The 14,712-nt window shown below is 47.2% G+C and overlaps 1 protein-coding gene across 5 annotated transcripts in view; it reads right to left on the bottom strand.

The window, feature by feature from the left end:
* Positions 1-9,643, bottom strand: part of ZNF704 (zinc finger protein 704) — a 92,346-nt gene extending 82,703 nt beyond the window's left edge. For 4 of the 5 annotated variants that reach the window (XM_064154608.1, XM_064154604.1, XM_064154606.1 and 1 more), the window contains exon 1: positions 9,355-9,643. In XM_064154608.1, the coding sequence (XP_064010678.1) occupies positions 9,355-9,636 (282 nt within the window). In that variant the 5' untranslated portion in view covers positions 9,637-9,643. Of the gene's footprint in view, positions 1-9,002; positions 9,245-9,354 lie in introns of those variants that run through there. The other variant, XM_064154609.1, reaches the window with a different exon arrangement.
* Between the last annotated feature and the right edge of the window lie 5,069 nt (positions 9,644-14,712).

Here is a 14,712-nt window from a genome sequence, read left to right as displayed (position 1 = left end):
ACTGGAAGGCAGCTCTAAGGTCCTCCTGGAGTCTTCTCTAGGCTTAACAACCCCAGCTCCCTCAGCTGAGTTTGTTCCATATGAGTTCCCTCATAGCAGAGTTGTTCCAGATACACATGAGTATTACTGGCCACCCCTCCAAAAGTTTAAAACCCCTGGAACTGGAGATAAGAATAAGAGCATGATGCTGTAGGCTGGACAGGGTAGTTCAAACCAATGCTTTTGTTCCTATCTTCATTACATTACTAGTTGTAATTACAAACTGTAATTAGGGTGCATCATCAAATCAAGTGTACTTACTATGCTGGCTGAAGCTCTCAGTCCTCACTGAGGGCATTTTCTATGCTATGCCTCTCAACACCTATTTTTCCTACTTGTAAGAGATGCAAAGAGAGTCCTAGAAGACAGTGGGAAAGCATCTACTGTCTTTGCTGTCCCTAATTTTGATTCTGTCTACATGAAGAAGTTGTGCACAACAGCTTAAGTTTTAAGAGGCTTAATATAGCCTTAAGCATGGACCCGTCTTATCAACAGAATTATCAGCCTGGCTTGTATTCCCCAAATTTCATGTGCAAATGAAGCATCTTTAATTTCAATTATTTCAAGACCATTGCTGAAGATGTATGATAAGCTCCAGTTGTTTCTTTTAACATGCTGGTGGTTTGGGATCAGTAAGGACAGCAGCAGTTTCAGTGGCAACACATTCTTGGATCATCTCACTCAGGCTCAAGTAGGCAGAGCACCCAAAAATCAGACAGCACAAGAGGCAGTGGGGAGCTCCCCATGATTAATACAAGATTTTTGAAATGATGCCTTGCTGCTCCTCAGTAAGAAACCCTTGGATCACTTCCTCTGCATTTGAAAGCCACCCTCCTCTGCCTGGTTTGAGATATATAACTGAGTGTGTGTAGAGAAAAGATCCGCTTCAGTTTCTTGCAAGTAAGGTACAGAGAGGTGTGAGATTTCTAAGGTCAAAAGCAATGGTGTGAGTTTGGAAGCAGCCAGCCAAGATGAGATGCTGCAGACCCTGGATCACTTAAAAGGTATGGAAATGTAATCCATTTGCCTTAGCATCCTGGGAATAAAGAGACTTTGCTCTTTGTTTAAATGATGGAATTTCAGTGAAATTAAACCGAAGTGGTTCACAGGTTTATCCCACTGTTAACTTCTGAATTAAAGAGGCACTGTGAATGAAAGCTTCAAGGGCCAGCATGACCCCTGAAATCAAAAGCCTGGAGGAGAAGCTAGAAAACCAGAACTAAGCATGTATCGTCATCTCCTCTAACGGATCCCATGCCTGGAAGTAAGACATGTGGAGCTTCAGAGGACATTAACTAGCAAGGAACACTGCCCCCACTTAAGAGATTCTTTTGAATTATGTTCAGCTCCAGAGAAAAACACTTAGCAGTTTTCCTGTTCAGAGTGGAAGAGGTGCTAAAGGAGTTTATTTTTGGGTCAGACTACACAGAGAAGTAGTATCACAGAGTTTCATCTAATTGTCCTCAGAAGCAATAGAATAACAGTAGTAGAAACCTGGATAGGCCAAACATGACCTTCTTTTCCTCAGCCATGCCAGAAACCAGCCCTCTATCAAACCACTAGATGGATGGAACGACGTCTCATAGGAGAAGAGCCTTCACAAAGAGCCTGAAGAACAACCAAGCATAAAGTCGAGCACAGTCCAAGCAATCAAACAGCTACTCCTCTCTACAAGAGGAAGGCTTGCTCCTTTTCTCACTTTTCTTTTCCTCCCAATGCCTGCACTAGCCCATCTTTTGCCCTCTACCAAGATACCTGACAAGACCTTCTCCTTTGGGGAGTCACCTTAACTCCCCAAAATTAGAGAGTCTACAGGCTCTCTGCTGCATGCATTTCCTCACTGTTTCAGTAGCCCACAAAAGCACACAACAAATTCTGATGCAAGCCCAGGGTAGTTAGTGCACAGCTGAGAGATGGAGGAAGGATAGCGAAGGGAATGCTTTACCTCTTTTTGAACTGATGAAATAATCATCTCCACCAGGGCTCCACCAAGAGCATCTGGTTTTAACCAGTGCCTAGGCACAAAGCATGCTGTGCTGCAGAGGCTGCTGCACCAGAAAGGCCTACCAGCATAGAACAGAAGCATCTGCAAGACCAAACATTTCTTTACTGCCCTGAGAAAGTAAGCATGATTATCTAGAACAGTAGTGGCCATGCATGCTGAAGCAAAATATCAGTACAAATCCTTAGCAGCCACCAATTCACCCTCACTAATTATTCTGCTTTTCCTACATAGCTCTGTAAGCCAGATGAAGACTGTCTTCCATGGCTTAATGAATCAGAAGCTACAAAGAAACCACTATAAACCCAGACCTAAGAGCAACAAGAACTACATCACAGTGTTCTCTTTAGAAGCATGTTAAAGTAAAAAGATCAGATTTTATTTCCTCTGGCAGCACTTCCATTAGTCACAGCTATATTCTTGATAAATATGAGGTCAGAAGCATTTTTGACCTAGTGAGTTCTTTTGCCATTTCAAAAGGTCAGTGCTGGCTCCTCTCTTGTTCAACGTGTTCATCAATTGACCTAGATCAAGAGACAGAGCACACTCTCAGCCAGCTTGCTGATGACACCAAGCTGGGAGGAGCGCCTGTTACACCAGAGGCCGTACTGCCACTAAGTGAGACCTGGACAGACTGGAGAGTTGGGCAAAGGGGAGCCCTAATGAAGTTCAACAAGCGTGTAGAGTCCTGCACCTGGAGAGGAACACCACCATGCACCAGTGGAGAAAGACTTTCTAGTCCTGGTTGACAGTAAGTTATCCATGGAACAGCAGTGTGCCCTGGTGGCCAAAAAGGCCAGTGGTATACTTGAGAGCATTAAGAAGAGTGTGTCCCACAGGCTGAAGGAGGTTCTCCTCTCCCTCTACTCAGCTCAAGCTAGGTCACATCTGGAATACAGTTCTGGGCTCCCCAGTTCAAGAGGGACAGGGAACTACTGGAAAGAGTTCAGTTGAGGGCTACAAGGATGATTAAGGGACTGAAGAATCTCTCTTATGAGGAAAGACTGAGAGACATGGAGTTTAGTCTGGAGGTTGAAAGGGGACCTTATCATGTCTAAGAATGCAGAGTAGCTGTCAGAATGGAGCCAGCCTCTTTTCAGTGATACCCTGTGACAAGATGAGGGGCAATGGATGTAAACTCGATCACACAAAATTCCATCTCAGTATGGGAAAGAACTTCTTTTAGGGTGCTCGAGCAGGCTGCCTGGAAAAGTTGTGGAGTCTCCTTCTCCAGAGATCTTCAAAACCTGCCTAGATGCATTCCTGTGTGACCTGCCCTGAGTGGTCCTGCTTTGCAGGGTGGTTGGACTGGAGCTTGCTTCCAATCCCTACTTTTCTATACACATATGGCTAGATCAGGCTGGCTCAAATGTTTAGCTCTCCAACTTCACAAAGTCCAGTTCCTAGAAAGTGATTGTACAATTAGATCTCTGTGCCAGCACGATGCAGATGCTGGCTACTTTATCTACTGAAGCAGTAAAAAACTCTTAAGTAACCATCCAGTCTTATGACTCCTTGTCATAATTGCACTTCTCATCTAGAGGTCAACTAACCTCTTATCCACCGTGTTTAAAAGATACATTAAAGATGGTAAGATGATGAGCTGTGTAATTTCATACTTCAGTATTTATCAGGCTTTCACTTGCCCTCTGATTCCATGCCCAATTATCAGAATGGTCTTCTAGACTCTGAAGCAACACCTAAAATGATTAGGACCACTGCAAGAAGGTTTTAGGAGACTACTGGATTCGTTCATGCAGTTACATAACCGAGCTGAAGCCCCTAACCTGTTTAAATCAACAGGACTTTTCCACTAACTTCAGGCAGGTCAGGATTTTACAAAAACCTGATTCTTTATGTTTTCAAAAACACCAATTAAAGAGCTGTGTTTTCATCTGAAGTTTGAGCACAGAAGTTGTTCGGTTTCCTGTCTTCATTAGTTTTATTGTCAAACAACAAATACCACCCACACACGTTCTTTTTAATACAACCAGACAAATGTCACCACAATCATCCCTTGGGGACTGGGAAGTTTGGCATGGAGCCAGAGCTGTGAAAGTGATTCCATCACAGATTGCTGAGCACGAGCATTGAGTTCCTTGGTGCTCTCTCTTGCAGCAGCTCCTGTGAAAAACGTCAATGCCAGTTGATGAATTGATCACCACAGGAGCTAATGAACGTCCTTCCTGATTCACTTTCTATTTCCTGTTTGATTTCAGCAAACAAGCAAAACCAGCAGGACACTAGGAAGACTTTCTCTTAGCACACCAGGTTTCTGTAGTCTTTGGGCTGGCCTCACACAGCAGAAATGGTCAAGCTGCTCCTGATATTTTGAAAGAAGCAATTCAGTAAATCACTTGGAAACGTTACAAAGCCAATGGTAAGGCTGATTCTGATGGGAAAGAAAAAAGAAGAAAAAAGCACCACTGCTCAATCCACAGCAGCACTTACAGAGCAGTCACCAGCCAGAACCTGCATGCTCCCCACTGACTGAGCAGCAAAGCTCCCATCCTCGAGGTGGCCAAGTCTAAGGCATCAATTTATTCCAGTCTGCCTCTGGTGCTCTCTTATCACTGGAATTGCTCATCTGGCAGCTGGGAAAATACAGAGCAGGAGTCAAGTGTTCAGAGTTGATCTGCAGGACTGTTAGGCTTCTCAGAAGCAAGGTTGGAAGAGCAGAGGGTTGGGAAGACCAGGGATGGTCCATGTGTCTAAAACAACTATTTTAGGACACATCACAAATGTTAATTATTACACTACGAAAATCACATCCTTAAAACTTATTTTTTGGTCACACACAAAAAAAAAATCACTTCTATCATCAGGGAGCACCCTGAGAACTACAGGCTGGTCAGCCTCACCTTGATTCCAAAGAATACAACAAAGCAGCTAACCCTGGAGAACATTTCAAGATATATGAAGGACAAGAAATTCCTTATGGCTTCATCAAGAGGAAGTTATGCTTGGCTAGCCTAACAAAATGACTAGCCTAGAAGCGAAGCTCCCTTCACCTCCCTTCAGTCTCTATCCTTCAGGAAGGCTTTTGATTACATCTCCTGTAACAGTCTCACAGACAAGCCGTTGACGAGTGGACTGAATGAGCAGGCAGTGAGGACAGACAGCCCCACAGGGTTTGGATCACAGGCACAGAGTGCACTTAAAGGCCAGTAAATGGTGGTGTACCCCAGAGGCCCATACTGGATCCAGCCTCATTCAAGATCTTCATTACTGATCTAGAGTGCATCCTCAGCAAGTTTGTAGACCATGCAACACTGGGAGAAGCAGCCATGCTGCCAGCCAAAGGGACCTCAACAGGACACTGAAATGAGCCAAAAGGAATTTCCTGAAGTTAAGGAAGGGGAAACGTAAAGTCTGACTCCTAGAGAGAAATAACTCAAAAGCACCAAGACATGCTGAGGACTACCCAGTTGGACAGCACCTTGGCAGAAAAGGTTTTTGCACCTGAGCGGACACAAAGTTGAACTCAAGCCAGCTATATACAAAGAAGATAAATGATGCCCTGGCCTGCATTAGACAAAGCATTGCTAGCAGGCGGAGGGAGGTGATACTGCCCCTCCACTAGGCACTGGTGAGACCACACTTGAAATGCTGGGCACACTTCTGGGATCCCCAGTAGAGGAGACACCTGGACATACTAAAGGGAATCCAGCAAAGGGCCATCAGGATGATTAAGAGACTGGAGTACATCTCCCAAGAGAAAAGGCTGAGAGAGCTGAGACAGCCCAGCCTGGAGAAAAGAAGGCTCAGGGGGTCTCTCATCAATGCCTATAAATACCTGAAGAGAAGGAGCAAAGACAGAGCCAGGCTTTTCTCAGCAGTGCCCAGTGACAGGACTGGAGGCAATGGTCATACCAAAACACAGGAACTTCCCTCTGAACATCAGGAAACACTTTTTCACTGCAAGAATGACCAAGCACTGGCAGAGTTTGCCCAGGGAAGTTGTGGAGTCTCTCTTCTTAATTAAACCCAGCATGGTATTAATGCAGCCACCTGTGGTAGCCAAGTTCCATACAGAGCATGAAATAAACAGGACTGAAAATAAATCTACACTACAAGACAAAGGACTGACAATGAAGCTTATTTGTTGTTTTTCATCTAACTTCAAATGGCTGGAAATTTAGATGCAGCCAAAGCAGCAAGTGTGGGTCGCACAGGAAGAGGTTCCCATGCAGAATGAGTCTGCATGAGACCAGCACCATAGCGTTCCCTGTTTCTCCATATAGATGAAGGAATTAGTTCTGACAAATTAAGAAACCTCAGCACCACTCACCAAAGATTTAGAGGTTCTCAAAGTCTCTTTGGCTGTCCTATCACTACCCACCAACTACACACAGGATGCTCATGCCTCTTCCTGCAGTGTGTTACAATGGCAGTGGGAAAAGAGTGCCACAAGTATCTTCTCCAGTGTCCTCCACCTGGACTTCTATGTGGCTGTAGCAACATAAAGAATCAAATTCTGTATCTTCCCTACAAGCAGCACTCTCTCTCATTCTCTTTTCTGTCCAATCTCTTCTGTCCTTTGAAGACTTTAGAAGCTGGAGAAATAAGATTTTTCTTCATAAATACTCTCTCTGTCTCTACCTCCACGCTTAAAAGCAGGGGTCAAAAATGGACCACCAGTGGTGCAACCCCACAGTAGACTTTTCTCTGGTGGGGACAATTTGACTGTATGATGGTGCAGGTACTTTTTGCCTCCTTATATCAAAAATATAAATTCCCTTGCAAGTCCTGTGACATATCAAAGACGCTCCCTGGAAGTGACTTTGTGCAGACCTTGCAAAAACTTCTAGCTTTAGCATGCCAGTCCACCCAAGGGTACAGATATCAAGGGTAGGTGTGCATCTGTACCACATACCAAAACCACTGCATGTTGCTGTTTAATTGCATTAGCTGGGTAGGGCATACCACAAAACCAGCACCTAGACAACTGCTTTCAATCTGATTAAATTCTGAAGCTCTTTGGCATGTCTCTTGTTCTGAAGGGTACTGGACACTTCAGCATATGCCTTCTCTCAGCAGTGGACAAACCTTCAACATGCTTTGCTCCCAGACCCCAACTCAGAAGGCCAGGTCTAGGAGTCAAATGCTACTGACCCCAGTTCTCCACTTGCCAGGAATCCTCTTTAGCAAACTACAGTCAAATTGTGCAAGTCCTATCACCTTCCCAGTGACCCACCTACCCTATCAGCAGTTTTGCATTTGGACCTCTGCATTCATTTTCACTCTCTTACGTTTAATCTGTTGCTTTAAAATTACTTGGAAGAAGCTTTAGGTGAAGTTTTACATGCTCCTACACTAACAATTTCTAAAGAAATACAAAGAAAGCAAAGACAGTTTCTTTAAAAAGTTAAATAATAATTGTTTTCTTATCTTGTAGTACTCAAGAGTAGAGACAATGAAAGCAAAAACTGAGCAGATCATGGTGGTTAGAAGCATTCCTCCAAAGAAGATAATTATCTACCTTCACCTGTTTACTGAAGATGACTTGAGTAATGGCCATTACTCCACTCATCTCACCCATGAGGCAGATTTACCATCCAAGGAAGCAAACACATGCAAGCACAATGTTTTTATATGCACATATAGTCTGAAGAGCAAGGCAGAAATACCAGTAAGCTTTACTTACACTAACAGACCTGATATTTGAAAGCATGTTGAGGTCTGACAAAGACACCAGTACACTCGGATGAGCCATGTCACATGCAGATTATACCTCTGCAATCATGGAATGGTTTGGATTGAAAGAGACCTTAAAGATCATCTAGTTCCAACCCTCTTCCGTGAGCAGAAACACCTTCTACGAGACCAGGTTACCTAAGGCCACATCCAACCGGTCTTAAACCAGTTGACAGTTCAGATAGTTGTGCTCGGTTTGAGAACTCCACACTTTTTTTGTTTGGTACACAGGGGAAGTTTTACGGAGCCTCCTCTGCTACCTGGAGTTTTGATCTGATATAGAGACTGATGGGACTATAAATCCATTATGGTGCCCTTCATCCTTAGGCTGCCAGCCAAGTGTCAAAAGATTTTGTAGTAACAAAGTTGTCCCAGCCTGCCAGACCTCAGTAGCATGGACAGTTTGAGCCAGACAGACCACCACCAGATCTAGCTTTTGAGCACCTCACTGAAGAGCTACATGGACTGGACCAAATGAGCCAACAAGGTCAGGTTTATCCTGTCACTCTCACAAGAAGCTTGCTCCGAAGCAGGCTGGGGTTAACTGTATTTCTGCTGCTGCTTTCCATCAAGATTTTTTTTTTTTTTTTTTGCTGTTAGCTTGGTTTGGTTTAGTTCCTTTTTTTTCTCTTTTTTCCCCTGTCCCTTCTGTGGATACAGGGAAAACCTCGCTGGCAGAGTGGCACTACTACTAGGCCAACCCTGACCTCCTGTTTAGTAAGAACCACCACCTAAATTAAAAACAAAACCCAAAACCCAACAATCCAAATAGATACCCTCTAAACTTTCACATACATTTACTTTCCACAGCCAGTACACGTCACATGAATTCTCCACAGACCTACACACAGACATAACCCTACCACTTGGGTTACCTCACGAACTACAGAAAAGCCCTCGTGGTAAGATAATTAAGCCTAAGCCTGCGAGCTCTCAGACGGTGAATGCGTTCAGCAAGTTGCTCCAAACACCCCGAATTCAGGGCACTGCCCAAGTAAGCTGGGACGAGGTCTGCATCGAGCCTCTGCACAGTACAGCTGCACGCAAGAACTTCTCACAAATAGCCCACCCAGGTCTCCGTACCACGGCCACCCCCAGCGCCGAGGACAACACCGCGTAAGCTGCACTCCTCGGGCACGACTCTCGCCTCGAAATAAACCCTGCGCAAACGGCCGGGCTGAGCATCACCGGCAGCCCCTGCCCTGCCGCCGCACACTCTCCCCAGGTTAGTCGGTATCCCCAGCACTCGGACTACTCCAATTACCGGCGACTCCGCACGCACGCCTCCTTTCAGCCGGAGCCAGCCGACGCCTTGCCGGCGGGCCGAAGCGGACACCCGCTTCCTCGGGGACTTGTTGAGCAAGGGCCTGGCCCCTCTGCGGAGCACCTCAGCCGCGCCAGCGGCAGCCCCGCCGCCAGCCGCAGGCCGCCCAAGCCGGGGCGGGCCACAACGGCCGCCCTCAACACTCATGCAGCGCAGCGCAGGGCACCGAACCACCCGGCCTGCCCTGCCCTGCCCCGCCCCACCGGCCCGCCACCCCAGCTCGGGCCCCTCTGCTGGCGCCAGGCCGGGCCGGTGCCGCCACCGCTCCGCTCCCCGCCCTCCCAGGACGCACCTTCAGGCACCCCCGGATAGGGCCCTTGCCGTGGCCGGTCAGCGTCGGTGGGGGACTCCCCAGGCCGCACTCCTCCTCCTCCTCTTCCTCTTCCACCTCCACCACCACGTCCTCGTCTTCGTCCTCCTCCTCCAGCGCCGCGGCGGAGCCCTCCCGCAGGGGCGGCCTCCAGGCGCTCTCGGGCTTGGTGGGCCGGACCCCGTCCGCCTGCGCGGCCGCCGGCCCGGCACTTAGCCGCCGGCTGCCCATGCTGGAGCGCTTGGCCAAGCGCCGCGCCTGCATGGTGCCTCCGCCCGCCCGGCCCGCCTCGCTCAGCCCCTGCCGCGGGCAGCGGCCCCGCCGCGGGCGCGCAGCGGCAGCGCCGAGCGAGCCCAAGCTCACCGGGGGGCGGCAGTGGGTGTGTGCTGCGGGCGCGCCGCGGCCATGGGGGTCCGCGGGCGGAGCGAGGCGGGCCCGGTGCCGGTGCGGTTGTCCCGCCGGCTTCCTCCTCCTCTTCCTCCTCCTCCTCCTCCTCCTCCTCCTCTGCCGCCGCCGGTCTGTCCCCCCGGCCCGGCTGTCGGGCGCGGTGCAGGGTCCACTCCCGCTCACCCTTCCTCGCCGCCGCCGGTTCCCGGCACCAAAACCCGGACTGGATTCCCGCCGGCCGCGGCTCCGCCAGGCGCTGCGCGGGGCGGCCGGGCCCGTGCTGCCTCTGCCCGCAGCCGCGAGAGGACTTCCCTGCGGAGCGCAGCAGACCCCCGCCGCCCACCTGCACGGCCTCGGCACGCTGCCGGGGAGCGGGGTGCTGGCCCAGTCCGCACCGCCGGCACACCCCCGCCGACAGTCAGTCTGTTCGAACGGCAGGAGGGTAGGGGCAGGCACCATTTGAGTATGTTACAGGCATCTATACCGCTTATTAAAGCCTCCTGCTACAGTTCAAACAGTTGAGCTTGTCACATGCTTTCCCCTACCTTTTCCTCTACAAGTAAAGTCGCAGCCTGATTTTACAAGCTATTTTTGAGCCATACGTACATTCTTTCATATTTGAAAGCGAGTTACAGCAATTCCCTTCCCAGGGCTCAATACCCTTCTCCTTACGGGTCAAATGTACACAGAAGATGTCGGCGTGTGGCCGAGCGTCACCTCTAACACTGGGCTAATTTGTCCCTGTCAAACAGCCTTGGTGTTTATTCACCCTGGAATACAGCACGCAGCATGTTCTCTGCAAGAAAACGTGGAACGTACACTACTTGCAAAGTTACTTTTCATGTCAAACTATGGATGCTGTTTCAATTTTCCCAGCTCCACAAACCATCTGTTTACTGCTGCTTCTTCCAAGGTTTCCAGAGATTGTGTTTCCCTGGACAAGACCCACAAAAGAATTGCTGGCAAATTCTGGCATATCAGGTTCTCCCCACCCAGCTAAGTCATGGTTCCAGATGTTTTAGCACAGCTTTGAGCAGCTGTGCTGCAATGTCAGCACCAGCATCTCACAGCAGAAGAGCAGCCAAAGCTCCTGGCACATGCAACCACGTCCAGTCGTTTCTCCTGCCACTGCATCAGTATTTAGCCTCTTGATACCTGGCTGAGTGGATCAGTCACAGTGTTTTGAAGGTGATGTTGCATAAAGGATAAATTTGTGGAAAAATGAAAATATGTATGCTCTTGAATTTAATTCCTACACTGAATGTTGGGAATAAAGGTTTGAATTTGACAAAGATGTTAAAGCTTTTCCTTAAACATTTAAATGGTGTTTTCAGTTTCTTCATACTTCTACCACAAAGACATAGAAATGGAATAATTCCAGCATTAAAATGATTGGAAATGTTTTGTATCATTTCAATACCACCTAGATCTAATTGTGATCTTCTCTAGTGGCTCATGTTCACAACCACCTGAATTATAAATGAGTTACTGAAGGCCTCATTCCTGGGACACACAGTGAGACATCCTGGAAGTTGTCAAAGGTCTGAATGTTTTAATTGGAACAAACCCAGAAAGAAAATTAGGAAAGATGTGTACTGAATGTGTTATCACTGAATTGGATTCCATGTGCTAGCATGAACACTGCAAACACCAATACTGAGACCAAAGGATCTCCTGTAGAGGGTGATGGTGCTAATGGGAAGTTGGGCTTGCACAGACATGTCTGTTAACTTCTGTGACAGCTCACTCTTAGCCTCTGTTTGAACTCTGTATTCAGACCTATTGTCAGGTTACTTCTGGGAGAGTTGATCTGCTGGAAGGTAGGAAGGCTCTACAGAGGAATCTTGACAGGTTGGATTGATGGGCCAAGGCCAGTGGTATGAAGTTCAGGGAACTGGCTGATGTAGTAGCTTCCAAGCCACACTCTGCCAAGTGCTGAGTCCTGCACTTGGGCCCACAACAACCCCCTGCAGTAGTCCAGGTTTGGGGCTGAGTGGTTGGAAAGCTGCTCAGCAAAAAAGGACCTGGTGGTGTTGATCAACAGCTAGCTGACGATGAGCCAGTGTGTGGTCAGGTGGCCTAAAAGGCCAGCAGCATCTTGGTCTGAATCAGGAATAGTGTGGTCAGCAGGACCAGGGAAGGAATTGTCCCCCTGTACTCAGCACTGGTGAGCACACACCTTTAGTACTGCTTTCAGTTTTGGGGCCTTCAGTACAAGAAAGACCTTGAGATGTTAGAGTGGGTCCAGAAAAAGAGCAATGAAGCTGGTGAAGGGTCTGGAGAACAGGTCTTGTAAGAAGCAGCTGAAGGAACTGGGGTTGTTTAGTTAGAAGAGGCTGAGGAGAGACCTTCTGACTCTGTAACTCACTGAAAGGTTGGAGCCAGGTGGGTGTTGGTCTCTTTTCCCTTGTAATAAATGCTAGGATGAGAGGAAATGGCCTCAAGTTGCACCAAGGGAGAGTTAAGCTGGATATTAGAAAAAACTTCCCTCACTGAAAAGGTTCTCAACCACTTAAACAGGCTCCCTAGGGAGGTGGCTGAACCCCCATCTTTGAAGGCAGTTAAAAGAGGGATATGGTTTAGCACTAGCCATGGTAGAGTTATCTGATGGTTGGAGTTGATGATCTTAAAGGTCTTTTCCAACCAAAACAATTCTGTGATTCCACAGAGATGACTGGACTGATGGATGAACATAAAACCACAGCTTGTTAACCAATGATCAGGCTTTTAGTTGTTTTTTAACAATTGTTAAAAAAAATTACATGGTGGGGTCCTCGTTTGGGAGCGTGCTGGCATGCAGCAGAGGAGGGAGGCTCAGACAGGTTCTTAGGGACACAACCACCATTCCAGGCCTGCTTGCAGGAGGTTGCTCCATCCTGCAGGATGCTGTCTCTCTTCCAGGACTCTGGCAGGTCATGACCCCTCAGCTCTCAAAGCACAGGTAAGCCTGGAGAAGCTAGGCAGGGTAACAGACAAAGCATGTAGCCAAATTCTGGTGGAGGGAGAAGAGGTGAAATAGTTTTGGGGTCAGGAGGGATAAGGAATGGCAGTCCAGAGTTCACTGAGCTGGTAGGCAGGGCAATCCTAAGAAGGGGTTTAAAGAACACTGACTTTCGATTAGTAACCTTAGCTGCTAATGCTTTTTTACTCCTGCTGTGTTATCAAAGGCAACGAGAAGCCAGTGTTGACAACTCCACAACAGATTGGTTAAAGATTTCTAGCACTTCTCAGGCAAGCCAGATTGGAGCTGCAGTAAGAATAACTCCTCTCACAATATTTCATACAAACAAAAGACAGAAATGACTGTTTGCTCCATTTCTTCCAGCCTGTCTGGCTTGCAGTATGAATGGAGCTGAAGCTGAACTCATATTGCTCTTTCAGTACTTCCCAGGGGACTTAAATTATGGATAAAACTTTCTGAGGACAGCCAGGGAGTCCTAGATACAGTCCTATGCAAGATCTTTACAGTCACAAACAGTTAAGAGCCAAACACAAGCCATAACCCACACTCAGCCATCAACATTTTTTTTCTCTGAGACTCAGTCTTGGCACTCTTGGGGTGAACTGCTGAACAATCCTGGCCCACAGCCACGTCCTGGCATTGAGTCCATTCTTGTGATACAGGGAGTAATATGGTATCACTTAGCTAAACAGAGATATCTCATGATTGTACTACAGTATGACATGCCTCTGAAGAAAGTGCAGGCTCTGCCTGTAATAACAGCTGTTTACATGTCAATGATTTCCAAGCTTATTAAAAGTTAATGTGCACATTCACACTCCCATCGCGTATGCAGCTTTGCAACACAGCAGAAGTGCTTCAGATGCTTCTTTGCTTCTACCCTTAGCAATCAGTTCATGCCTCCAAATAAAGAAACACCTCTCTCCAAAGACATGAGATGATTTCAATGAGAAATGTATCTAAGCATATATCCCTCCAGAAGTTCTTTTAGCCCAGTCTGTGCAGGTGAATTACAGGGGCAGATCTGCACTTCATTCTGAGTAATTCTTGTTTAACTTCTTGCAGTAAATCCTCTGGGCACTTCTGTGCATTAGCCACAGAAAACCAGCCTAGGCTTCCCTGGCACTGCCTTACCTAGCCTGTACTGATGGATAGTGGAGCTTTCATATGACACATACATCTTCCAAACACCAGTCCATCTCTCAGTTAAGTTTTCCTCTCGTATGTAATACAACTACTTAGTGATCTGCTTGACATTTTGTTCCATTCATCTATTGCTACTTTATACTGTGATCATAACTGAAAGCAGAAACTCCACACTAGGGAAAGACTTCCTCATGCTTCCAAATTCTTCCATGCTGCTCAGGGAGGCACTATTCTGTAACCACTTTGCTTGCTGGTCCCAGAACTGCTTCCATCACGGGCTATCTTTCAGCACTGCTGCTACCAGTAGCAACAAGCACTAGCCAGGGCTAACAAGCACTAGTAGGGGTGTCATTTACTGTGCCTCACAGGAGCAGGTGGAGACATTGCAGTGTGCCTTTTCCTGGACCACCCAGAATACTGTCCTGGTTGGCTCTGCCTTTATTTTTATTCTCTTATCTTTTCTGATGTGTCTGTAAGAAGAGAACACATTTCTTGATTTCTTTTTCTTTAGTATTTGAGTCATTTCTCCCTTGCCCATGAATACCAGCTTATTATCACTAAAGCTAAAATCGAGATCCCCTCTGCTCTTCTCTCCTCCCTAACTGTTCCCTGCCTTAATAAAAAAAGAAGTCTACCAGCAACAGGAAGCAAAGAAACCCTCAATTTTCTGTGCATTTAATCACCACTTGTGGAGTTTTTTTGAAGCATAACCTGCTCAAGTAGTCATTCATTTTCCACTTTTTAGTGTGTAACAAATGTATTATTGTGAGCTTTAGTATTCAAACCAGCATGTGCACTAGCCATGTGTGTGTTTCACTTCTCTCATAATCCCAAGCATTTGGGCC

The sequence above is a fragment of the Pogoniulus pusillus genome, chromosome 14, assembly GCF_015220805.1.
Source record: "Pogoniulus pusillus isolate bPogPus1 chromosome 14, bPogPus1.pri, whole genome shotgun sequence".
In the NCBI taxonomy this organism is placed as follows: domain Eukaryota; kingdom Metazoa; phylum Chordata; class Aves; order Piciformes; family Lybiidae; genus Pogoniulus; species Pogoniulus pusillus.
This window is presented reverse-complemented; position numbering and strand designations above follow the sequence as displayed.